This window comes from Podarcis vaucheri (genome assembly GCF_965113315.1).
Source record: "Podarcis vaucheri genome assembly, chromosome: 10".
NCBI classification, from domain to species: Eukaryota; Metazoa; Chordata; class Lepidosauria; order Squamata; family Lacertidae; genus Podarcis; species Podarcis vaucheri.
This window is the reverse complement of record NC_138748.1, coordinates 51,995,906-52,022,218: the sequence shown is the minus strand read 5'-3', so window position 1 is coordinate 52,022,218 and position 26,313 is coordinate 51,995,906. Positions and strand designations below refer to the sequence as shown.

The 26,313-nt window shown below is 43.1% G+C and overlaps 1 protein-coding gene across 3 annotated transcripts; it reads right to left on the bottom strand.

Moving 5' to 3' along the window:
- Window positions 1-113: 113 nt before the first annotated feature.
- Window positions 114-25,198, bottom strand: SVOPL (SVOP like). Of its 3 annotated transcripts, XM_082240559.1 has the most exons (15): window positions 25,064-25,198; window positions 23,690-23,781; window positions 21,319-21,417; window positions 19,429-19,500; window positions 18,403-18,527; window positions 16,691-16,754; window positions 15,918-16,043; window positions 15,352-15,480; window positions 14,061-14,134; window positions 11,002-11,213; window positions 10,202-10,313; window positions 6,249-6,330; window positions 5,002-5,091; window positions 3,116-3,229; window positions 114-296 (listed from the first exon to the last, which is right to left on the bottom strand). In XM_082240559.1, the coding sequence occupies exons 1-15, from the start codon at window positions 25,140-25,142 to the stop codon at window positions 285-287; spliced, it is 1,482 nt and encodes a 493-aa protein (XP_082096685.1). In that variant the 5' UTR covers window positions 25,143-25,198; the 3' UTR covers window positions 114-284. The 3 variants fall into 3 exon arrangements, with proteins under 3 accessions (XP_082096685.1, XP_082096686.1, XP_082096687.1); XM_082240560.1 differs by lacking the exon at window positions 23,690-23,781 and having other exon boundaries at window positions 25,064-25,122; XM_082240561.1 differs by lacking the exons at window positions 23,690-23,781; window positions 25,064-25,198 and adding an exon at window positions 21,947-21,995.
- Between the last annotated feature and the right edge of the window lie 1,115 nt (window positions 25,199-26,313).

Below are 26,313 nucleotides of genomic sequence, written 5' to 3'. Positions count from 1 at the left end.
GATTTGAATGAATGGGGGACAAAGACATTTGCACACATTACAGAGCCTTCTCAAGCCTGGATATAGCATGATGGGCACATTTTTAAAAAAACAACACAACTTATCACACGGGGTACAGTTCCATTTATTTGTGCAGAAGTTTATTGAAATGTTGTGAAGACAAGAAACACCTTTTTTTGGAAATGCGGGTGGAGAAAATCTCAGTAGCTCTTCTGAGAAATAGGCTCAAATGCATGAAATGTAACAGAGCCCTCTTGGGTTTTTCCTCTTTCACGTGGTCACCTTCATTTCCTTTGCTAAAAAGATAAAAACAGGTGTTAAGAATAACAGGTCTCCATGACTTACCTATGCAAGAGTTAAGTGGTGTCAGCTTTGCAATCAGGATTAAATGCTTCTAATTTTTTTAGTCCAGTGCCCACTCAGCCACCATGTAGCAGCAGATACATCTATCTTAACTTGCTTCCTTGGACAAATGTCCCAATGCAGCAACCACTGACCTACAAGAACTTGGCACCCAGGTTCCCTCCAGCCTTTTTGTTTGAGGGATTTTTTCCATTCCACTGCAATCTACATACACAGAAACATTCCCATTGGGTGGTATTCCCTTAAGTGGTTGCCTGTAGCAAGTGTTCCATGTGATATGGCCCCCCAAACTATATGTTGGTTCCACAGTTGTTAGATCACATTGCCGTTTCATGAAGTCTTTCTCGATGAATGATTACATATGTGTAAGCCACCCTTTGTCTGTCAAAGAGCAAGGGGGAAATGCCATAAAATAATTATACTGTTGCCAAGGCATCTCTTTCGTTTACAACCTAAGTAGCACTTTTTGTAAATAAAAGAAGCAACATATATTTCTGTGTATCTGTTGTTACGTGGGATGATTTAATTTTGTAGAAGGAAACATAAGACAATAGCTTTCCTGAAGCCACCCATTCAGTTAATGAATCAGTGCAAATTACACAAGATCTTCAGTTGAACCCATTGGCTTCTAATGCCACACCTCTCTCCCAGGTGTAAAAACCTGATGTTTCAAAGTGGAAAAGCTGGAGACAGCTAGCCAGAAATTGATCCAACTACAGTGGTACCTTGGTATTCTAACAATCCATTACGGAAGTCCGTTCGAGTTCTGAAATGTTCAAAAACTGAAAACAGGAGCCTCAATACGGAAATCTCAAAACGGAAGTCGCGTTTCCTGTTCGACTTCTCCGAGGAGTGTTCAAAATCAAGGCATTTACTTCTGGGTTTTTGGCATTTGAGTTCCAAAATGTTTGACTACAAAGGTGTTCGAAAACCGAGGTACATGGATAATGGCCTCTTTTCTGCTGAGATTCTGTCTCTGTATTTATTAGCTTGGGTGCAAATCTGCTTTGAAATGCGGCTTGCCCAGGTCTGTAGAACCTGGTGGTTCTACAACCATCAAACAATCTCCAAATATTGTTTCATAGCTTATTAAATGTTATTTTCTCTGCATTGCTGCTGCATACCAAGCCAATTGCAGATGAATTAACGCTTCGAAGGTTGTGCAAGAGACAATTTGCCGCTGGTAACAGAGGGTAGCATGTAGAGGCCTAAATGAGATATAAGTGGTACGTAAGGAATGAATTCCCCTAATTGAAAGTGTGGTTTTTATTTGCAGTGTTAAGTTATTATAAATTGGTGGGAGGTGTTTTCTGGGTCACTGGGTTAATTATATGTTATTCCTTCTTATAACAAATTACTGTGTCCTGGTGCCTGTCAGCTTAGTGTAATAGCCACTTTGTGTACTTGTTGGACTCCTTATGATATATATTTTTAAGGGCATGATTTTTTTATTAAGAAAAAGCATGTGAAGAATATGAAAAGAAACTGCACACACAACCCAAAGCTATCCAAGGATGTCAGTGACTTCAACAGCCTACACAGTGTTGGGGGGGGCAGGAGAAGAAAAGGGAAACAGAAGAAATGTGTCAGTTGAGTGCCTAACAACTTATATGGTGTCCTGGACATAGAATGAGGCACAAGATGATATTCATTTGTAGGGCTAAAAAACCCCTTCCTGCACTGTACTGAGGTTTTGGAAGAGAGGAGAGGAAAAGAGAGACCTTTTCCCATTGCCAACCTCCAGAAACCTTGATGTAGCAACAATATGCTTGAATTTGAAGTTGGCAGGCATCTCCAAAGCCAAGCCTTTTGGTGCTACAGAGCACAGTACAAAGGATTTCAGGAAAGGGTGAAAGGTATCTTTGTATCTTTCAGGCTGGCTTGAGCTCTTGACAGGAGCATTCTTGTCAGAAACTGGGGATATACTATATATCATATTGCTGCAGGCCCCACTCAATTATTTTAATTTTCCCAGTAACTCAGATAGTTTGCTGGTAATTATTATTATTAGTAGTAGTTATAAACATACAGAATTTCTAGACTGTCTTTCATTACTGTGTTTCATTAATCAATTATAGGGCAGTATACAGCAAGTATATAGTCTTTAAATATAAGAAGGCATGTTATGCTACAGAGACAAACAGTCACCAATACTCCTAAATATCATAAATAGCCTCTCTGCCTTGGTTCCTCCCAAAGGCCTGAATTATTCTTGAATGACACAAATTGGAGCTCATCAGGCTTGCAAGCTGTAACCTGGAAATCCCACTGGCCCCAGTCTGAATTGGGGCAGTTAATGGTGTGCACCTACATCAATATATCCAAGCAGTTAGTCTCTTAACTAGCTCCCTTCGCAAATAGATTGGCCTTGCTAGACTGAGTCAGTTGTAATTATACAACCCAAGCCCCCTTTGACTTATGATACAAATAATCACTCCTATTTTGGGGTCTTCAAGTTCCTTCAGGTAGGCATATGGATGGCATAAAGGTTATCATTTGCAAGAGTGGACTGGAGGACATTCAGTTAGCAGGACTTGGGAGGAGTCATCCTGCTAATCAAACGTCCTTCAGTCCACTCTTCAAACAAATTCACGGTAAGACCAATTTCTGTTGCTCCTGATGTGGAGAGGCCTCCTATGAGACTTGTTTGTTTTTCATAATGGGGTGAAGTTCAAAGGAAGCTGCCGCGGTGGCCTTCGGCAGTGCAGGAGCCTGCTTCTGACCTTACACTACGGAAGACGGGTTTACCAACCTGAAGCGCTCTCCCTCTGGTCTCAATGGGCAGAGTGAAAGCAGAGACAGCACACACGATACAAACAGAAGCGAAAAGGCAAAGTGCTCCCAAGAAAGAAGCATTCATGAGCACCTGCAAAGAAACAACTATTAGTGCAACGCTGCCATGCAACTTGGTCAAACGCTTTTTTTTATTTTTAAAGCCCATAGGATTTCTTTTCTAGCTTTCTCAAAGTTTAGCATGTTGGCCAACAATCCAGTGCAGAAGCCTTTAAGAAGAGCCATGAAGCCTATCCAGTCCATCATCCACTTCTCACACTGGCCAGCCAGATTCCTGCAGGAAGCCCACAAACAGCACTAGGCTGCAACAGTTGTTGTTATTGTTGTTGTTTAGTCGTGCCCAACTCTCTGTGACCCCATGGACCAGAGCACGCCAAGCACTCCTGTCTTCCACTGCCTCCCGAAGTTTGGTCAAACTCATGCTGGTAGCTTCAAGAACACTATCCAACCATCTCGTCCTCTATCGTCCCCTTCTCCTTGTGCCCTCCATCTTTCCCAACATCAGGGTCTTTTCCAGGGAGTCTTCTCTTCTCCGGAGGTGGCCAAAGTATTGGAGCCTCAGCTTCAGGTTCTGTCCTTCCAGTGAGCACTCAGGGCTGATTTCCTTCAGAATGGAGAGGTTTGATCTTCTTGCAGTCCATGGGACTCTCAAGAGTCTCCTCCAGCACCATAATTCAAAAGCATCAATTCTCCGGCGATCAGCCTTCTTTATGGTCCAGCTCTCACTTCCATACATCACTACTGGGAAAACCATAGTTTTTACTATACGGACCTTTGTTGGCAACATGATGTCTCTACTTTTTAAGATGCTGTCTAGGTTTGTCATTGCTTTTCTCCCAAGAAGCAGGCGTCTTTTAATTTCGTGGCTGCTGTCACCATTTGCAGTGATCATGGAGCCCAAGAAAGTAAAATCTCTCACTGCCTCCATTTCTTCCCCTTCTATTTGCCAGGAGGTGATGGGCCCAGTGGCCATGATCTTTGTTTTTTTGATGTTGAGCTTCAGACCATATTTTGCGCTCTCCTCTTTCACCCTCATTAAAAGGTTCTTTAATTCCTCCTCACTTTCTGCCATCAAGGTTGTGTCACAGTACTCTTCCCATTTGAAATTTTCAGCAACTGGTACCTGGAGGCGGCTTTAATCTCGGATTATTTTAACATATATGGTGATAGATGGTGTTGCAACATGTAGTTGTTGGGAATACAATAGTACTACTCTAGCTTAGGGGCCCTCTAGACCAGTTTCCCCCAACCTTGGGTCTCCAGCTGTTTTTGGACTACAACTCCCGTCATCCCTCGCTAGCAAGACCAGTGGTCAAGGATGATGGGAATTGTAGTCCGAAAACAGCTGGAGACCCAAGGTTGGGGAACACTGCTCTAGACATCATTTTTTAATTGCATGTCCATGGTGATTTGTGCTCGTGATGCTATCGGGGTCATGTGTGATTCCTCTTTCAATACTGTTTGTGTGGCAAAGGTTTCAGGGCGGCTATACTACTTCATTTGCAATCAGTGCACATCTCATTACTTGTAACTTTTTATATTATGAATGTTCTGGTTTGTTTTCTGCCCCACTTTTGTTGCACCATAGCCCTTCCAGGCAGGGTAGCATTGGAAAAGCATCAAAGAACAACTAATAATGCAGGATAAACACACTACTATTGCATCAAGAACTTATTGGGGAATACACTTGCACTAAAACAGCAGTCTGGAGGTACCCTTTGAAGATCCTCCAAAAGCAAGAATAGCTTGACAAAGGTCAACATTAGCTTTGGTATCATCCTCTTAGGTCAGAAACCAAAGAATCGAAACAATATATTTAAGTAACTTTATTGAAAGTCAACTTACCTGGGCTATAAAAGGTGCCACCATAGCACCAATACGGCATACAGAACCACTAGTGCCAAGGCCAACAGCTCTCATGATAGTTGGATAAACCTGTAATACAGTAATATATAATTCAAGATCAGATCTATAGTATAGACTGAAGGAAAGGGAAACTGGGAAACTATCAACTGAGCATCTATTGTGGGTCTCAGAGTTTAGGTGGCTGTTGACCCAGAGATGATATCTGCAGAAGATTCTATTGACAATGTTGTAAAAGATACTGCTTTTAAAAATGTTATTTGGCAGAATCCAGTCAAAAATAAGGCTTTTTTTATTTAAAAAAGCCCCATTAATTTAAATGAGAAAATACAATATGCTTAATTTTTGTGCCCATTTAGTTTACAAAGGCTAATAATGAAAGCAATGAAAGCTAAACATTGCTGTTTGGAAATATAAAAATGTTGAATTTTCTTGGTTATTGTTTTGTTACTTGGACATTTCAAATATTTTCTTGGACAGCAAAAAATGATAAAATGTCCAACTTCAGGTTTCCAGATGTTGAAGGAGGGTTTTTTTTGTCTTAACCCCCCCCCCACAAAAAACTAATGTCAAAATCAGCCTCAGCAATTCACTTCTGGACTTCAGATATGCATGAGAACAGGTGACTCAAAGTGGAAGATTATAAATTATTCCATACTTATCTAACATAGATTTTCTTATGTCAGCCTGTGAAGAACAGAGTAGCATTTACTACCGAGCAAGAGTTGGTCTGAGGTGGTTCTTCTGCTGCAAACCAACTTTATGAGCTGCTAAATCATTTGTTCATGTATGCAATATAAGCATACAATGCTCTGTTAAATCACAAAAAGGAGTGGTACTGTAGTTAATGTGTGGATAAGACTATCCTTCATTGGTAAGCATGGTGCTGTTCATTCAAGCACCACCACCTTTACTCATTAAGAAAGGAAGTATCATTTGGTCAGGTGCTGCTCATGCATATCAACACCATCCAAATCCCAGGAACTGAACAGAAATATTTTTAGCTGTGCACTGCCTGCTTGCTCCTTCCACCTACCCAGCTAAGGCTTCAACCCCATACTCACTCAGCGTGGGAGTCTCATTGGATTAAATGATACTTACTTCTAAGTAAATATGCACTGAGCTGAATTGTCAATCTACATTTCCCATTTATTATGGAAAGCTATGATGAAAGACATCTGTTGTGTGTTCCTCCCCTTCCACAATTCACGGGTTCAAAAGCATCTCACCTCCGCTGTGTAAATGTAGATGGTGTTGAAATTTGCAGAGACCAAGGCACGCAACATGAAGAGGAAACCAATGAGGCCCGAGCTGGTTAGAAAAGGAAGAAAGAGGACACATGGGGAAATTCACATCATTATCCAGCATTTGATTTGAGGTCCTAGATTGTACGTCGTACCAAGAATTCCATAAAGGGGGGGTTTATATGAATAACTTCAGAAGTGGCGACCTTTTTCAAAGGCAGCACACAGGAGAGAATGGATGCTTGGAGCAATTGTGCGTGGGCATCCTTTGAATAAGCAGAGCCACTTAGACTCTCCCACGGCAAGTAATGGTAGTTGTGGTGCCCAGAAAGTCTGTTTGCGCCTGGATGAGAGCTGGGAGGGAATGGAGAGAGAATGGGAAGGATCCCTCTGAAATGCTTTAAAAAGATTGGAAGCCTTTTTGTGGTTCTAGTCTGCTCCAAGGGAACCCTGACATTTCCTGTTGCTTTTTATGCATTTTCAGATTCAGAGATTAATTCAGGGATGAAAAGCCTACAGCTCTCTCGATGTTGCTGGAGCTGAAATTACATCAGTCTCAGCATGGCTGATTATCAGGGATGATGGGAGTTGTAGTCCAACAGCACCTGGAGAGGCCCCACAACTTCTCTGTTCTAATTTGATCTAAGCTGCCTGTGGTGTATTTAAATGGAAGGTTGGGATATAAACAGTTTATATCAGGTTTCCTCAAACTCGGCCCTCCAGATGTTTTAAGACTACAATTCCCATAATCCCTGACCACTGGTCCTGCTAGCTAAGGATCATGGGAGTTGTAGGCCAAAAACATCTGGAGGGCCAAGTTTGAGGAAACCTGGTTTAAACAAATAAATACGTAGCTTGCAGTCTTATCACAAGCCAATCACACACATCCCTGGCCATATACTACTAGAATGTGTGATCAAGGGTCTCAGCAAAATAACTGTGCTCAAAAACATGCCTTATATAATGAGTCAGAACATTTGTCTATTGCTCGGTATTGCCTACACAAGGCTCTACTACAGGGACTGGCAATGTCTGTCCATGTTTTGAGACAGGATCCTCTCCCAACTCTACCTACGGATGCTGGGAATTGAACCCAGGAACCTACAGCATGCAAAACGGATGTTCTGCTCTGAGCAATGGCCTTTTACCCTATCAACATAAATGTGGCATCTTCCCAAGAGTTTCCAGAAGATACATTCTGTCCTCACCTAGAGTTTATTGTTCTTTTTACAAAAAAGTTAAAACAAAAATAACACGCGAAATCCTTCTGTAAAAGCGGCAAGAGCTATATCTAACAATGCTATCCTGAAAAATCCTGGTTACATAAAAAACAAAAAACAAACAAACCTTGGAAAGGGCTTCCTAAAAGAACAAACGCTTGGCACCACCCTAATCTCCCGGCGGAGTGCATTCCAATGTGCTCACCGTGTGCCTAGAACTCTAGAACAAAGACCTGGATGTTCCAAGCGCCAATGCAATCCGACTGGTTTGAATGAGCCAAGTCACAAGAGACACATACATTTGCAGAGAGCGCATTAAAAAAAAAAAGATATTCTAGCAGATGGGCATTTGCTGCTGCCCTGGACCCTCCACCAAATATGACCTATCCTGTATCCCAAATCATTCCCAGAACTCTATAAAAATAGGGGATTTGAGCTATAGTATCCTAGCATATAATGTATGGGGTGTTAGGGGAGGGGTAGTAGATACTAAAGCTTTGATGTCCGATGCAGTTACTCAAACCTCTCCTTAGAAGAAGCAGAAAACCAGTATATAGCTATATCTCCAGCGCTAGCTCTGCATATATATAGATAAAGATACCTGACTCGTCTGCACCACTGAAACAACATAATTCATTTTTGTTTGTGACATATTTTCTCTCTCTCTCTCTCTCTCTCTCTCTCTCTCTCTCTCTCTCTCCACCTCTCTCTCTCTCTCCACCCTCTCATAATAACAAGAAGCTTTATTGCAAGTTTATGTAAGTCAAGCAATTAACCAAGATTAAAGTCTTGGTATTAATCAGCTGGTACACTTTGTTCACCCTGGCATCCTCAAACATCCTCCACTGGCACAAACGCCCTTCATTGCCAGGAGCTGCATGCTGGAGCAAAACTGGTTTGAAGTTCACGCTGCTTTGTCACATAATTTTAGAGTGGCCATATTGACTCAGCCCATAGTTTAGGCTCACTGCCTAGAGTAAAGAGAGAAACTATAAGCTTCCTAGACATTGCATGTAAAGGTACCCCTGACCATTAGGTCCAGTTGTGGACGACTCTGGGGTTGCGCGCTCATCTCGCTCTATAGGCCGAGGGAGCCAGCATACAGCTTCCGGGTCATTTGGCCAGCATGACTAAGCCGCTTCTTGCGAACCAGAGCAGCGCACAGAAATGCCATTTACCTTCCCCTCTGGAGTGGTACCTATTTATCTACTTGCACTTTGACGGCTTTCGAACTGCTAGGTTGGCAGGAGCAGGCACTGAACAACAGGAGCTCACCCCATCGCGGGGATTCGAACCACCAACCTTCTGATCGGCAAGCTCTAGGCTCTGTGGTTTAGACCACAGCGCCACCCCGCCTTTGCTGTAGGAAACTGTAATGCATATTTATTAGAAGGCAAAACTGGACGTTATCTGGCAAATGAAAGTTTCCAAACCATCTTTTGTTGAGCTAATGGAGGTGCAAGAGGCCTTTACTATAAAAGCTTGCCCACTTTTGAGCATTATTTGAACATGACCGGAGGTGTCCACACCTGCATCCATTTGTATATACGTGGCAACTTTGGTCTTTTCTGGTCATACCACCAGGCCTTCCCCCTACCTTAGTTTCTTCCCCACAGGTAAGGAAGGAGAAATTCAGGGGAAGAGAAGGAGAAATGTGATGTCAATCAAGTAATGTGTACAAAAATGTGTTTATTGGGATATAATGTGCTTTAAAGTAAAGTGCATATATTTGGTGAAAATAACAGACAAAAGCGCTTGCAAAGCTGAGTCTGTTGGGAGAAATGTGCACTCAAAACTGGTGAATTTTCATGAGCAGTTGTTTTTAATCACAATCTGATGTAGAGATGTGCAGAGAACCAAACTGAAGAAAAAATGAGAAGCTGAGAGAAACAAAGATTGACAGATGGGCCCATTGCTAGCTATAGGGAAAGGCTGTGGGAAGGAGGAGTTCTTAACCTCTTCCAAATGTGCTCGTTTTTCTCAGCAAATGTCCCCCAAGGTCATTCTACGGCCCTGTCTAGGCTTACTTCTGGTTTCAGAAGTTAACTGGGGAGAAAATTAACTAAAAACAACTGAGGGGTTGCTGTGCAGGGGAGAATTGGCAGGACCGCTAGGGCTAAGCACTCTCTCCTGCCTGCTGAATCTCGTCTGCAAATCCTCTCCTACATTAGCATTGAGAACCCTGGATTTCCCCCATGAATTATAGTTCTGTCACATTTGTAGGTGCATTAACTCCAGGATTCCCCCTGTTTGGTGACCTCCTGCAACCCTCAAGTTGCCAGTTACAGTCAGCTGGAGTCTGCTAAAGTTCTAGATCAGCCTTTGCCAAATTGGCGCCCTCTCTGGGTCTGATGAGCGCTGCAGTCAAATACATCTGCAGGGCATCCGGTTGGCAGCAGTGGCTGTTCTGGATCAAGCTCTCTGTGGCATGCTATGTTGGTAAGGAAGCACATTGCTGAGTTTCTGCAGGTGCTGGAAGCATCCGCACTGCAGATAGCTCTTGCCATCTTTAACCCTGAGCAACTAGGAAGAGTGTAGTTCCTGAAATAGCAATGGCCATTCTGGAAGGGAGGGATGAAAGTGAGTTGCATTTTCAGAATTAACCGACTAGCACACAGAGTGTAGACAACACCAGTGCAGGAAAGGTGTGAGGTGCAGTGCAAACAGGACTGTTTAAATCTTACTCAGCACACACACACCCCACCTGAAAACACTTACGTTGAAGTGCATATATTGAGCAGGAGGAAGAACACGGCAGTGCATCCCATGGTGATTGTCAGGCTGAGACGCCTTCCCAGAAAATTGATGCCCAGAATGTTTAGAGGATTTACTGGAAAACAAGAAAGGGGAGAGGGGAGAACGTCAGGCTGCAGAATCAAATGACCCGACTGAGCTATTATGCTGTGTTTATACCTGCCCCACTCCAGCCTCAGGGAAGACACTTTCAACAGCTACAGTATTTGCTTTATTACTTCTCTGTGATTACTGGGAATGTTTTGGACATATACACTACCGGAGTTAATGGGGGGGAAAGGAAAAGTGGCAAAAGGGCCACAGATTTATTTTCTTGAGAGCACATTGAAAAGGGAAATGGAGACATGGTCCCAGTCACAGCGTCTCTGGCCTAATAATGTGTGAGGTGGGACAGTACAAACGTAAACCAACAATGCTCTGATTAAAAATGGCCACAACTTTATTGTGCATACAGCCTTTTAAACGTTGCAATGATGATAGCTAGTGAAAATAAAAAGTAAATTAGCCCTCCCTGTACACTTCCTAAGATTCCTTTGTGTGGGTCTGTAGCTCCTGTTCTGTGACCTTTAGAACAGAGGTGGGGAAGATGTAGCCCTCCAGATTCTGTTGGACCACAACTCCCATCATTCCTGACTGCTGGCCATTCTGGCTTGGGCTGATGGGAGCTGGAGTCCAGTATTATCTGGAGGGCCACAGCTTCTCTGCCTCTGCTTTAGAGATTTACCCACACCCTGTTTTTAAATAGATAGAGCAGGAGACGTTACATGCGATCTCTCCAATTGTGCTGATGATCATGATCTGGTAATCGGACGGGGCGAAGTGATGACAGAGGCACGGGCTGTGGATCTCCTCAGAATAATCCCCCAACTCATCCCCTTTGCTGGTTCCTCCTCCCCCTGTGGCACAAACCAGATTCTTCTCCAGCAACTCTGCACTGGCCAGGATGATACCATAATAAGCAAAGGATATCCCAAGCCTATGAAAAAGAGGGGGAAATGTTAGAAAGGAGAGGAATTGAGGGCATTGCGACAGCTATTCAGCCAGTTAATAACACGCAGAGCTTAACTACTGTGGGATCTGAAAATAATTGCAATTCATAAAACAGCTCTGTGCTACAATATGGAAACAAGGCCTGCTATTAAATTACACCTCTGGAGCACTTTTAAACAATTACAAATAAATCCTAGTTCCATTGTAGTAGATGCCAAAATGTTAAATTCTTCAACCTAGTGATTATCTCATGGATGTTCAATATCACCACCTGAATGGAGTATTTTAAAAGGATATGAAGTGGGGTTGGGGGGTTGGGGAACAAACATTACAACTAGAAAGAGTCCTGTTAAAGTGATGTCTAAAATGTATAATATGTTATTGGAATGGGAGACAAAGGATAAACAAGTGAAATCCTCAATGATACACTGGGCAATAGATATTGGTCATAATAGAAATGGAAGAATGGGAATGTTTATGGAACGTAGATAAAAAATTTACAGCATGTTATAGTTTAAGAGAAGACTATATGAAAATGTTTTATAGATGGTAGCTAACACCTAGTAGATTGGCAAAAATGTATAAATCCAAATCAAATATGTGCTGGAAATGTAAAGAGAAAGAAGGTACCTTTTTCATATTTGGTGGTCTTGTAATAAAGTTAAAGCTTACTGGGAAATGATATATAATGAACTGAAAAAGATGTTTAAGATAACATTTATTTAAAAAAACCCAGAAGCTTTTCTTTTGGGAATTATGGGATCAGAACTACCCAAGCAGTATAGAAATTTATTTATGTATGCAACCACTGCTGCAAGAATGTTATTTGCCAAATAATGGAAGGAAGAAGAGGCCCCGACGAGAGAAGAATAGATACAGAAGTTAATGGACTACACAGAAATGGTGAAACTAACCGGGAAAGTAATCTGAACGTCTGAAGAAGTGTGCATGCACACAAAAGCTTATACCCAGAGCAAACTTAGTTGGCCTCTAAGGTGCTACTGGACAATTTTTTTAAAAAAAAATTAATTTATATTGAGAGAATAAGAAATCAAGATAACATTTATTTATTTTTAGAAAGGAGTAGAAATGGTTTGTTGAGTATTTGCAAACCAATTATAAACAGATTAAGACATTGGCAGGTTTAATGAAAAAACCTGCAGTTTCAAAAGGAGGGGAAAGCAACATCCAAACACCCAAAAACATGTGGCCCTTCCCTGCTCCTTGCTTGCACAAGGCTTTAAATGTGGTAGCGGCCTGAAGGCAGTGATAGGCTGGATGAGACAGACATACTCTGGGTGGCTGGTTCTCCTGCCCAGGAATCTGTTGCACTCCCCTAGAGAAACCTATGGCCTAAAGGAACAGATATGTAGCCTAAGAATGCTCCTCAGTTAAAATCTGTCAGTAGAGGACCAAGTGGTTTGGGTGGCAAGAAGTGCTTACATCCATCTCCAGCCGGTTTTGCTAGCTATGGCCATTCCTGGACAGCCTGGCATCAAGTTCTGGTGCCGTCCCCCTTGAAGCACTGCCATATATTCTGTGCATGCATGCCTGCCTGCAAACATAATCTGGAAGCTACAGCTGGTGCAAAATGCAGCTGCTGAGTGGGGCAGCAGGTTGGGACCATGCGGTACCAATCTTAAAAACATTGCTCTGACTACTCATGAGCTACCAGGTGCAATTCAAGATGTACAAATGCTTTGGGGCCAAAGTACTTTGAAAATTCTCTCCCCCAATATCAACTAGCTCTGGCCTTAAGATCCATGGGGGGGGGATTTGCTGATGGGTGTGGTCCAGGGGGCAGGGCCCACAGCAGGGCCTTCTCTGTGGCAGCTCCCCATTTATTACAATTCTATGGTTCTATGAAATCCCTCCTGGGTAGAGGTAAAATGTTACATGCAATGTCTATGTATGTGAACCTATCTATGCATGGACATATAACTCTCTTACAGGTTTACACTTCTACATGAAGACTGTATAACACATCAGCTCTAAATGTCTTGATCATTGGACATTGAATAGTCTATTGGAGCAGAATTTTGAACATATGGCCAGATTGGCAAAGGTTCTGTTCACATGCTAGCATGTATTGGGGATTCTACCAAGACTAAGTCCCTTTTCTAGTTCCCTCCACCCTGAACCCATGAGCCACTTTTTAGACAGATGAGCAAAAAACCCCAACTTGAGCAATGAAGGGACTGGGAGTCCAATGACAGGTTGCAACACTGCAAGATAAAGCAAGCTCATTTTGCCCCAAATGCATGGACAGGTTTGCTGTGTACGTACCACTATGTCTCGCAGCTATAACAATGCATTTAGCAGAATTCAGAGTGTGTGGGCATGGGGGCATGTTTAAACAGCTAAATGACATGTCCAACAAAGATCACGGACTGAATTTCTGGCACGCAGCGTTTGCACTGTAATTCTATACAATAGCACCATTTCAAAGGATCTAGACATATACAAGTGCTTCTCATACAGTCTTATAATCTGTTTTGTATTCATCTTTTATCCACATTTACTTTCCCAAATTATAAAAGAGAGAGAGAGAGAGAGCAATAGATTTAAAGTGGAATGTCATTAGCTGCAATTCTGGTCCCTCTGCCTGCAACACAGAGGTAGCTGGCAGAATATAGTCCTTTTCATGAAATGGGGAAAAAAGGGAATTGTGAGTTCAATTACCATAACCAATTTTCTCCCATTCTGACTGACTAGTTTCTGAATAATAGCTTTGATCCTTAGGCTGCATCTGAGCCTACTCCCTTGACCGATTCCATCGATTTCAATTTGCTTATGCATTGTCATCTGAAAGAAGCAAATCAAACACATTTACCATATAATCCATATTTGCAAAGTGGTCCGTAAGTACTTGGGATCCATTAGGTCTTTGAACCTACCCCTTCTTTCCTGAAAAGAATGGAAAAGGAACAGCATGAAACACACTGGGAATGTGTGGCTGAAGCCCTGAAGTCTGCAATTCTGAAGCCCCAAGCTTGGAGGCAGTTTCAGGGGTAGAATCCATGCCATCTAGCAAAGTGGAAAGATTTGTGGAGGATGTATCTGTCAACAGCAATTAGCCATGACAACAAAATATACAGAGGTAGCATACTTTTGTATACCAGGTGCTGGAGACAAAGGGCAGGGTGTCAGGGAACGGCAGGGCTGTGAAGAGTTTGTGGCGGAGTCGGGGGACCCAAGCAAGGGGACCAGCGATTTATGGGATGTGCAAGACAGGAGCCAGGGGAGAAGGGAGAGTCAGGGCAGTTCGAGTAAGGCACACAGGACATGATGGAGGAAGAAGGGATGGTTCAGGCGAGAGACAGGTCCCACCACCTCCTAGAACTAGGAGGGGCTTGAAAAGGGAAGAGCAGCAATGACTTCCCTGCAGGAGAAGTCTCAGAGGAGAGCATGTAAGCCAGAAGAGGGGAGGGGCCCTACTGTTGCCGCAGCTGCTCTGTAGGGCTCAGACCTGTGGGCCGCTGCCTAAAGGCTAGTAGTAGTAGTAGAAGAAGAAGAGTTTGGATTTGAGATCCCGCTTTCTCACTACCCAAAGGAGTCTCAAAGCGGCTAACATTCTCCTTTCCCTTCCTCCCCCACAAAAAACACACTGTGAGGTGAGTGGGGCTGAGAGACTTCAGAGAAGTGTGACTGGCCCAAGGTCACCCAGCAGCTGCATGTGGAGGAGCGGGGAAGCGAACCCAGTTCCCTAGATTACGAGTCCACCACTCTTAACCACTACACCACACTGGCTCTGTAGAAGTGTATGTGTGTTTGTGGAGCACCAGGGAAGCTGCTGTGTTTCTCTTGCGCTTCTTCCTCATCTGGGACTGGCCCTGATACAGGGGAAGGACATCATCTCTGTGTCCTGTCTGTGAGCACCTGAAATAAAGCTAAATAAAACTAAGAACCAATGAAATTGCCCTAAATCAGCGGTGGGAACCTTCCCCCCCACCCCCGGATTTAAGTGAGAAGTCCATTGAGGTACCACTGTACTGCAAAGTAGGTTAACTGTGTTGACCTATCCAAAGTAAGGAAGGAGGGCATGAAAGGGTTGAGGACTGAGAGGAGCTCCTTGTTTTTTGTCATCTGATCAGTCTGTACCATGGCAGTATTCTGAATCTTACATCAGTGGGCTCTACCAACTTTCCTTCAGGCATAACAGATCGGTTCATCTTAGCAATCCACTGCAGCGTTGCAAGAGCAGCTTTGTCATTCCCGCAAGACACATTATAGCGAGCAGACTCGGGGATAAACTGCAAAGGCAAACAGGTTAGAAAAGTTAAGTGGCAGAGCTTCTAGCATCACCTGGCATGTTACAGTCTTCTTGCCAAGTTCTTACTAACATAAAGAGCAGATTTTACTCAGCATCTCTTGCAAGCTTATAGAACTCACAGCAACATTAATACAAAGACACTGTGTTGGTCAATTCACACCACACTTTTTCCGCCCACGTGAGGACATGGGGCAAGGGTGGACCACACATAATTAGTCAGAAGACGTCCTGGGAAATGTGCTGCTATGATAATGGAATTTGCTGCTGGCTATATCCACAATTTCCAGATAGGTTTGTCTGACTGGACACAGCCAAAGACTGATCAGATCAGCAAGCATGCTCAGGCATTTTACATGACTTAGCCCACAGCAGAATGTAACTGTGTATACTAGTAACTTGGTTGTAAGTCTTCCAAACCTTAAATGCTAGGAGGAGAACAATGCCTGGCAGAGAGGCAATTCGTATTAGCCACCGCCACCCAATGGTTGGGTTAACCACTGACGCGAGTCCAATAATTAATAAGGAGCCTGCCAACCAAAACACCTGTCAAATGGGGGGAAAACAGAGGTTAAAACACAAGGTGATGGGATTCTCTTCTCATTATTTGTTTTAGCATCACACAGTCACATCAGCATTCATGATTTCCTCCAAGCTGCTGTTGCCACATAAAATATTATTAAGCAAAGAGATTTAGTTATGTGCTCTGGCTTCCGACTAGGAAACTGTCAATACGGATTTTGATAAAGTAAGCAATGTACTCATCAACTTGGCCCTGGAAGGTTGAATGTCAGCTGCCAGACTTTCTCAGAATGTGATATATGGAGCATCCAATTTATTGGAGAATAAATTTATTCCCTGGATAAAGGTGCACACATTTCATGATGCAAAGGGTAGCAACACAGATAGACGATGGAGATATTTCACAGACAGAAGTAGGAAATTGTGCAATTCTGGGGCATGTGGAAGCAAACACAGAAAATCCTGAGGTGATTTTTTTCATATTGAGTCTTTCAAATTTGAGCTGGTGTGCGTGTTCAAAAACAGGCCTCATGTGACACACCTGAAGACAACCATAGATGCAAATATACCTGCAGTCACCCAGAACACACGGCTGTGAGCCAGACTTAGCCAAAACAAACTTGCAGCAATTTCCACATTTTGTTTTTCAGTGAGCATAACTTCTAGCTTACCTGCGATAACGGTAACATATAGCCTCGGTATTTTGTAGGCAGAAATTCTGTTTTTATTATAAGCCTAAAGAAGAAGAAGAAGAAGAAGAAGAAGAAGAAGAAGAAGAAGAAGAAGAAGAAGAAGAAGAGAGAGAAAAGTTACAGAGAGACAAAGAAATATATAAGCCATATCCAAGTTTATTTCCATAGTTCCAGCTGGCCCAAGTTGTGATTCTGTGACTGGCAGTGCCTGTTCCTGCATTCTGCTCACTTGGTATGCAATAGTTAGATATGTATAGGAAGATAGCTAGCATCACTCCAGACGTTCTTGAGCAGCTGATTTGGCCTACTGCTAATGTCTGCTCCCTGGACCCTCACCCACTTAAAAAAAAAAACATTGACCCAGCACTCCAAGCAGTGCCTGGTAGCTCAACCTAGTCCTCCTTTCAATTTACCCCCAACCTAATATCTTACTGCATTTACAGTGCCCCTATCAGTCTGGGGCATTGTGCGAATTTAAAGATGGCTAGACCCACTCAAGGGACATGGGTGGTGCTGTGGGTTAAACCACAGAGCCTAGGACTTGCTGATCAGAAGGTCAGTGGTTCGAATCCCCACAACAGGGTGAGCTCCCGTTGCTCGGTCCCTGCTCCTGCCAACCTAGCAGTCTGAAAGCACATCAAAGTGCAAGTAGATAAATAGGTACCGCTCCCGCGGAAAGGTAAACGGCGTTTCCGTGTGCTGCTCTGGTTCGCCAGAAGCGGCTTAGTCATGCTGGACACATGACCCGGAAGCTGTACACCGGCTCCCTTGGCCAATAAAGCGAGATGAGCGCCGCAACCCCAGAGTCTGCCACGACTGGACCTAATGGTCAGGGGTACCTTTACCTTTACCTTAGACCCACTCAAGCCCTGTCGTTAGAGCTTCCAGTATAGCCAGAAAGTCCATCACAGCCAGGAATGGACCTCGGGGTCTCAAATTTCAGTGGCACCCTGTGCGATGCCAAAATTTGGTGCCCCCACCTCTTGCATTCCATTCAACATCATAGCTGCAGTGTCCCTGATGCCCTGCACCCAATGTAACCAAACCAGACGTGCTCCCCTAAATCCATCTCTGTTACAGTACACCAGAGGACACTTTGCCCTGGGCAAACCTGTATATGAATTACCTAATGCACCAAAACTTCACAGAGTTGATGATATGGGGGAAGAGCCATAGCTCAGTAGTAGAGAATCTGCCTTGCATGGAGAAGGTTCCCCATTCTATCCCTGGCATCTCTGAAACCCTGAAGAGCTGCTGCCAGTCAGTGTAGGCAATACTAACCCTAACCCTATCACTTGTCCTGTGTCTAGAAGGCATGGGTCTGCATGGTTTTCCCTTTGCCCCGCTCCTTTCCCAAGAAAAACCTGCTCTTTAGCTTTAAATCGGAACAAATGGCAATCTGCAGAAACCCAATTTCCATTGCTTCGATTGAGCACTAAAGAGCAGTTTTCCCTGGTAGAAAGCAGCAGGATGAGAGGAAGTGTGGATAAGCCCTCAGTACAAGGTAGCTTGTGCCTCACTGCAACCTGAGTTTCCCAGAGCAGCCGCAGAACCAGAAGCACCTCCCTAACCGCAAAACTGAGTGATCAGCAAGTACGCGTTGATATGGATAATCTGTCTGCCCGATGTGGCGTTCTCAGCTGTCATCTGCTGATGCTCCTACTCCCGTGCTGTTTGCAACACAACATTACCCTTGAGCATGGCCAGAGACTCCGCATCCCACCATGGTCCGGAGGAAGACGAACCAGATGTAGGAAGGGGAAAACGATGTCAGCAAGGAGAAATAGGCTCCCCAAATGAAAGAGATGAACAAAATCTGAAAGGGCAGACAGAGAAAGGAGGTCAGCTGACACCCAAGCAAAACTCAACATTGAGACAGTATTGAACTGTGCTGATTTAATGTTGCCTAGGGCCATCCATCCATTGCTCAACATTCTCAGTTGTACAATAGCGATGGGGCTATTTAGAAAACATCGGAAGGCAGCCCTGGGTGGGGAAGGCTTGGGCATCCCAGTCAGATGAGCTCAGTACAAATAATAAAATTATGTTGTTGTTGTTGTTGTTGCTGTTGTTGTTGTTGTTGTTGTTGTTGTTATTATGTGTGGAAAGAACTGATCATACTTACAGCAAATTATGTGGGTGCTGTATTTCCTTATACTATTCCCTCACTACGAGAAGTGAGGTTACAGGGAACCAGGCAGAGGGCCTTCTCGGTGGTGGCACCCACCCTGTGGAACGCCCTCCCACCAGATATCAAGGAAATAAACAACTATCTGACTTTTAGAAGACATCTGAAGGCAGCCCTGTTTAGGGAAGTTTTTAATGTTTGATGTTTTATCGTGTTTTTAATATTCTGTTGGGAGCTGCCCAGAGTGGCTGGGGAGGCCTAGGCAGATGAGTGGGGATAAGTAATAGATTTTTTACTACTACTACTACTACTACATCACATGCTTTGGCTGCAAAAGGCCCGAAGTTCAATCCCTGGGATCCTCAGTTATAGTGATCCTAGACAGCATAGCATAAAAAGATCTCAGTCTGATATGGTGTAAAAAAGGATTGCAAAATAAATAAATTACTTCCTATGTTGATTGGGAGAAATGTATCCTGCTACATCCCTACATGTCAGACTGGCGTTAAAAACACAGAAGCAGTAAAAGGTAATGGCAACTTTCCCTAGTTTTAAATCGGAGACCCAACCAAGACAGAGCATCACTTACTTTCCAGCGGCCGTATCTATCAGCTAGAACTCCAAAGATGACACTGGATATCATATAGCCAAAAAACACCATCTGAAGGGATTGGAAATAAATGAATCTTGGTAAATTATTGGGCAATCAGACAAAAGGGAGAGTGCCATCTAGGATGGGTTTTCTGTCTCAAGCATATTGTTAGAAATCTTAACTCTGAACTTATACAGTTGTATCTTGGATCCCGAACGCCCTGGAACTCGGACGTTTTGGCTCCCAAACGCCGCAAACCCAGAAGTGAGTGTTCTGGTTTGCGAACGTTCTTTTGGAACCCAAACATCCGACGGGGCTTCCACAGCTTCTGATTGGCTGCAGGAGCTTCCAGCAGCCAATCAGAAGCTGTGACTTGGTTTTCGAACGTTTTGGAAGTTGAATGGACTTCCAGAACTGATTCCGTTCGACTTCCAAGGTACGACTGCATTTGCAAGTACTTCAGGGTGATGACTGCCAGTTTTTAATGCTGTTCCAGTTCTTCTTTTCTTTAATGCTGCATCTTTACTTTAACACTCTCTATCCACCCAGCATCTGCCATCTAACCAGCTTGTTCTTTTTTGCATGTCTTGAGTTCATCTTAGATGCGCTTTCAGTGCCAGTTTTGCAACCCTCATCTATTTCTAAGAACCCCCTGAATATTGCCTCCAACCAACCAAATCATCCCCTTCTCTTTCCTCCAGAACTCCTCTCAGCTTCAAATTCATGTGTCTTAATTCTAAATCTATGAATTCAGCCTTTGCCTGTAATTTACTAACATCACGTCTGCGTAGGTGTTGTTCAATAGCAATCTCTCAACCAGCTATTGCATCCTAATCAATCACTTCCTTAATTTTCTCCCTGCCTCCTCTTGTGTCTGAACCTCTTTCTGAGCCTCTTGAACTTTTTATCATCGCTTTTAATTGCTTCTGATACTTCATTAATTTTTCCATTAATCTTGAATCTCTCTCATGAAATAGCTCCTTAATGCTCTCCTCTCCTTGCTTAGATTTCTCAGCTTCTCTAGCTTATTTTCTCTTAAAATTCTTTTTCCTCTCTCCCGTCTTCATATTTTTTTCATTCATTAGAGAAAATGTCCTTTATATCCTCCATTGCCACCTGTATATTCTCATACTCTCCTCTATCCAACTTTTAATCTTTTTTCTCTCGCATTATAAGAAAGTCAGATTTCCCCTTTGTATTCATATCCATATAATTAAACTTCCCAGCAAATTCTTCCATATTCTACTAAACCATAATGCACATACTGAACACTCATTTAATCAGTTAATCAAATTTCCAATCACATAATCACTTAAACAATTTTCCAGTTAGTATATGTAAATTGTCCAGTATACCGCAAAACCAAAAGAATTAATTGTGACTACAATTCCTTTTGTAAAACGTTATTGTGACGGTTTATCAGCATTTTAGCGCTATTTTCTCCTAATACAAACATTTCTGCAAACAATTTTCCCTAATACGATGCACTTTGTATTAGGGAAAAACTGTGTGCAAAATGCTCTGTAGTAGGGAAAATTGTTTGCAGAAATGTTACACACACACACACACTATAACTGCTATATGCATTTTTCTACACATTACTTGCTTCAAGAACTAAATTGCAATATTTGGAGAAGTGCAAAGGACGACTGCATTTGAGTTTGCATACTGTGAACTGAAATATTTTTTCCTCTCCCTCCCTAGAGCATAATGTGAGAATTGGACCAGAAAGGATGTTATTATTGACATATCAAAATACACAGGGGCAGGGAAGATACAACACAAATGTTCCTAGCTAGATGGCTATTCAGTGGAGGCAAATGCTTTTTCTACAGCTTCTTTCCCCACCTTTATCAACCTAGAAGAAAAGTTAGAAACTCTACTCACTGTTGTCACTAAAGCCACTTGCCAGTTTCCAAGTTGCCACTCGCAGCGGATGACAGGACCCACCACAGCGATCAACATTATCTCCATGGCCTCAGCCACCTTCAGGGATAAGCACATGCACTTACCATATTTTTTTTCGTTTATAAGATGCCCCCATGTATAAGAAGCCTCCTATTTTGGGGGACTCAAATTTAAGAATTTAAGAGATGGCTCAGAGTTGTTGAGCATTTTTTGGAGGGGGATTGCCAAAAATCGCTCACCCGCACACAGCGCAAAACCCGCCTCTCGTCTGTCCCCTTGCCGCCAATTGCCAGCCCAATTGCCAATTGCCACAGTGTCAGCCAATCAGCACTAGGCCTTGACGCAGCAACCAATAACATGCCCAATAGCTGCTGACAGCCACAGAAGCAACCAATCAAGCGTCCACTATCCATGTATAAGACGACCCACACTTTTTAGCATAATTTTTAAATAAAAAAACATAGTCTTATACACGGAAAAGTACAGTACACAGGCAAACTTTCCACCATTTCACAGACAATAAAAACAAGTTCTCCCCCAAGTTCTCATACTGCCATGGGCCAAAAGTCAGCTTCACTTGAAGGAGCAGAAGGCAAAGGGACTCCACCTGCTACTGATCAGCCTTCTTGCTCCTGATGAGAACCAGCTGGCTCCAGCTTTCTTCAGCAGGGTTTCCAGCCTCACTCAGTTGCTGGAAACAAGATTTGTCATTCCTGACCAGACCTTGCTGCTTCTTGGTTCTCGTGACCTTGGACCCTTGGCTTTCTTGACCCCCGGATCGTCTGACTGCATGAGCTGAGATCCTCCTGACCTTAGAATTGGACTGAATCTTGTATACGGACTCTGCCTTCAGGCAAGTAAACCCCTGAGACTCAGCTGGTTGGCTGGCTTCCCCCTCCACTGAACTCTGCCCTGGCTGGCACCACAGGACTGTGACACACACTAAGACGCTCTGCCTGAGACCATCCCCTATCACAGCCTTCCCAAAGCTGGTGCCCTTCATTTCTTGTTGGACTCCAACTTTCATCAGTCTCAAGGAGCATGGCCAATGGTCAGGGATGATGAGAGTTGCAGTCCGACAACACCCAAGAGAAGGCAGCAGGTTGGAGAATGCTGCAATTGTCACATGGCATGGAAGGCTATACAGTGGTACCTCAGGTTACGTACGCTTCAGGTTACAGACTCCACTAACCCAGAAATAGTACCTCGGGTTAAGAACTTTGCTTCAGGATGAGAACAGAAATCGTACTCCGGTGGCGCAGCAGCAGGAGGCCTCATTAGCTAAAGTGGTGCTTCGGGTTAAGAACAGTTTCAGGTTAAGAACGGACCTCCGGAACAAATTAAGTACTTAACCCGAGGTACCACTGTACTCTGCTTCTGTAGGTTAGGTTAATTGACTCTGCAACTGTTTTCCTGTAATTCAAAAGTTAGGGCTGTTTGTTCTTTTAGATATATGTTGATCAGATGAGATCTAGTGGGGTGGGGGAAAACAAATGATATGTGCTGATTTAGCCACTGAAAAGAAACCTCAGTGTGTAAACTGTGGGGATTTGCAGCCAAAATCTAAAAATGCATGTTTGTTAAATAAGGATATGAAGGGGTTAAGACTCAGAGTTCCTGATTACTAGAGAAGGCACTGTGTGAGGTCACTTCCCTTGAATTCTCTGGTGGGAAAAAGGCAAAAGGGTTTAATCCTTTCTACTTCCCCTTGTCTCAAAACTCAGCCCCTTTCCCACCATGATTCTGAGGCAGACGGAAATCTCTCTGGTCTTCACTCAAGTAGAGACTCCATTTTTGAACTCGACTATGTATTTTATAATCTAGAAGTAGAATTTGCCTGCCTTGTTTCTGTTGCTGTTACTGCTGGAATCCTCAGGCTGGATAATTTGCAATAAAGCTGCACAGCCCAGTCCCAAAGTTTCCACTTTAATGCCAGGCACAGGGCCTTCTCAGTAGTGGCACCCTCCCTTTGGAACACCCTCCCTTCAGATGTCAAGGAGATAAAGAACTGTGCAACTTTTAGAAGACATACAAGGCAGCCCTGTATCTGGAAGTTAATGTTTCATTATGTTTTTTTAATATGCTGTAAGATTCCCAGAGTGGATGAGGCAACCCAGTCAGATGGGCAGGGTATAAATAAAATGATGATGATATTGATGATGATGATGCAAGGGATGGCATTTTGAACTTGGCTAACTAATTGTTTTAAGTTTAAATGTTCTGCTCATACACATGAGTAATGTTCCTAAAGGTAAGTGGTCAAAAACCACCTCTCAAATCCGTATGCTTTATAAAACTATTCTTTCAAAATGTTGCACATAAACGAATATTTTCAGAATTAGAAACTTACACCAGTGCTGCCCATGATCAAAAAGAGTGCAATGTGGAACCTCCCAAAGCCAATCGTTTCTACAGCTTCTTCCACCGTAAACGTTTTCTGCTCTAAAACGTTAAGAAAGAGAGGCAGTGTTAGTAGTAGTAATGCCACTGTTGTGGAAGGCTTACGGAACACCCAAGCCAAGAGGGTATAAACAAGAACTTTATTGTCCCTTTCCAGCAAGAACGGAACAGCAACAGGAAATTCCTGGCTCCACCCCAGTACAGCTGAGTCTAGTGCCACCTAGTGATTAATCTATATATGGACACTATCCACACAGAGTCTGCAGCCTTACAAAAGAGAACTGGCTTGCTATCAAGCTGCTGTGTGAAACGATCAGGAAAGCTCGGGGAGTTTTCAAGAGCACAAAACGTTCTACTAGCTTAAATGGAATTAGATCTTTTAGCTGCCAGAATCTTTGAAGATTAGGGAGGAGGCGAAATCAGCAGAATCGCCCTGGGGGCAGAAAATAGAGCCGAAATGAATTTGGAAAGGGGGAAGGATCCTGAGGCAAATTCTAACTCTATTTGCTTGCAAAATTTGAAATGTGTATTTCCCCACAACTGGTTCTCTCTCTCTCCACCCACCACTTCAGTTCTCATTTATGGACACTTTTATATAGGGATGCTTGAGCAATTTAGCCTTTGCAAATTGTTTGATGAAACGACCAGATTTGTGCTTCTTGGATTAATGTGCAAGCCAAGATTCAGCTGTCTATTGGATTTTGCTCCTTTCTCAAAGTTGCAATGCTGGTATTGATAACTTAAATACATCAAAATACATATTTACATATACATTTTGGGAGGATCTTTAATTATACATTTATTTATTTTTACAGAAATGGAACAAAAGTATGGGTTAAACATGGAGAAAATGGCCCAGAATAGAAAGAAACAGATCTACCAATTCCTGTTTTTGAATTTAGTAATTTTAAGTACTGAATTTGGCCAGTTGGTTGATAACATTATTCCCTTTGTCTTATTTGTGCAAAATGTCATTTCAGATTTAGAATGAAGCATGGACAACTCCACACTACAGAGGCAAGAATAAACATAGGGGAACTCAGACCACCAGAGGAGTGACTGAAGCTACCAGTGGACTTGAGAATCAGGCGGGATTTAGTCAACAACATCCTTCCTCAATGGTTCCTTCCAGATGTTTCAGACTACCACTTCCACCAACCCCAGCAGATCAACACACTTAGCACACCTCTTTGGGAAACAATAGAAACACAACTCTAGAAGGTCCTCAGCTGCGGTTGTCTATCAGAACTTGGATGGAAGGTTAGTCAAGAACTCCAAGCCTATTATGGGTAGAGAAAGAAAAGAATGCCCAGAAGTAGATTACCTATCTTTGGCTCCTGTTTCTGAGTTCCCATTTCCTCCAGGGCAATGTCGCCCGCTCCTTCTTTCTCCTTGTCATCCATCTTCAAATTATATTAGTATATTGAGGTTTCGGCTGGATAATGAATTGGTTTCCCTTTACGGCTAAAAAGGGAGAAGAGGATGATAGTAAACCAACATTTCACGAACTGAATTTGTGGCATTAGTGCTTTAAATGTTCATAGACTGCTGATATTTATTGAATATTAAGTGCATTAAGGTCCCAAGATTCGGTCCAGGTTAGCTCATGAAGAGACTTAGATATACCGGTAAGACATATGTTGTAGGGAAAGGATGTTTCCTACCCCACCCCACCCCGGTCCTTGGCAGTTGGTGATATAGTTTATGTCCCAGGTTAATCTCTTTAGTATACGCCAGGCATAGGGAGGTGTGGCAAGATTTGTGTCTCGGCAATCATTAATCATATAACAAGTATCTGTATTATTATTATTATTATTATTATTATTATTATTATTATTATTTGTATTTATTAAATTTGTATATGTATCTGTATAAGCACACTTGATCTCAGAGCAGTGTGACATTCCAGGCATTTACCCATGGTTCAGTTTCCTCAGAATGTGCAACTGCGGAGACTGTGGTGTCATTAGGATATATGGCTTATTTACACATATATACATCCTGAGCCTACAGTTAGAGGGGTGCACAGCATTAACACCCCAAAAGGGTCTTGCTTCCCCCATAGCCGCAGCTTTCGACCCCAGCAGAAATCAGGCATTGTTCTGACTCTCGGCTGCCCAGCCTGCAGCCTGCTTCTATCTTCTAGCTCACAAACCTCAACTCCGTCTTTTGTCTTTTTAATAGACAGTTGAGGGAGGGAGAAGGCCCGACCCATTTGCTTTCTGGCACACTTCCTTTTTTTAACCTTAGTGACCCAGACTTAGAGGGTCATGGCCAAGAAGCTGGTCTGGCTGTTCCAGCAATTGAATCCACTCTGGAATTAGAAGGGACTCGGCCATACTGCCTTCCGTTTCACCAAACTTACAACAACAACAACAACAACAACAACAACAACAACAACAACAACAACAATCCTATTGCAAAGAGCAAGACCCCTTTCCTCAGCTATTGCAGCTGTGCATGACACAAGGCAAGGCAGGCACAGTTTCTTCATCCTTGCCTCTAGTGATAGGGATGAGCAGCTATAGATCCTCGAACCCTTCAGACTGGTGCGAGGGGTGTTCTGGAACATGC

Coding starts and splice junctions, on each gene's coding strand:
- SVOPL (XM_082240559.1), bottom strand. CDS start 25,142: ATGGATGACAAGGAGAAAGAAGGAGCGGGCGACATTGCCCTGGAGGAA. Junction 21,418..23,689: donor TGATCATGGGCAGCACTGGT/GTAAGTTTCTAA, acceptor TTATCCCTGAAG/GTGGCTGAGGCCATGGAGAT. Junction 15,481..15,917: donor TTCTCCTCCTAGCATTTAAG/GTTTGGAAGACT, acceptor TTGCCTTTGCAG/TTTATCCCCGAGTCTGCTCG.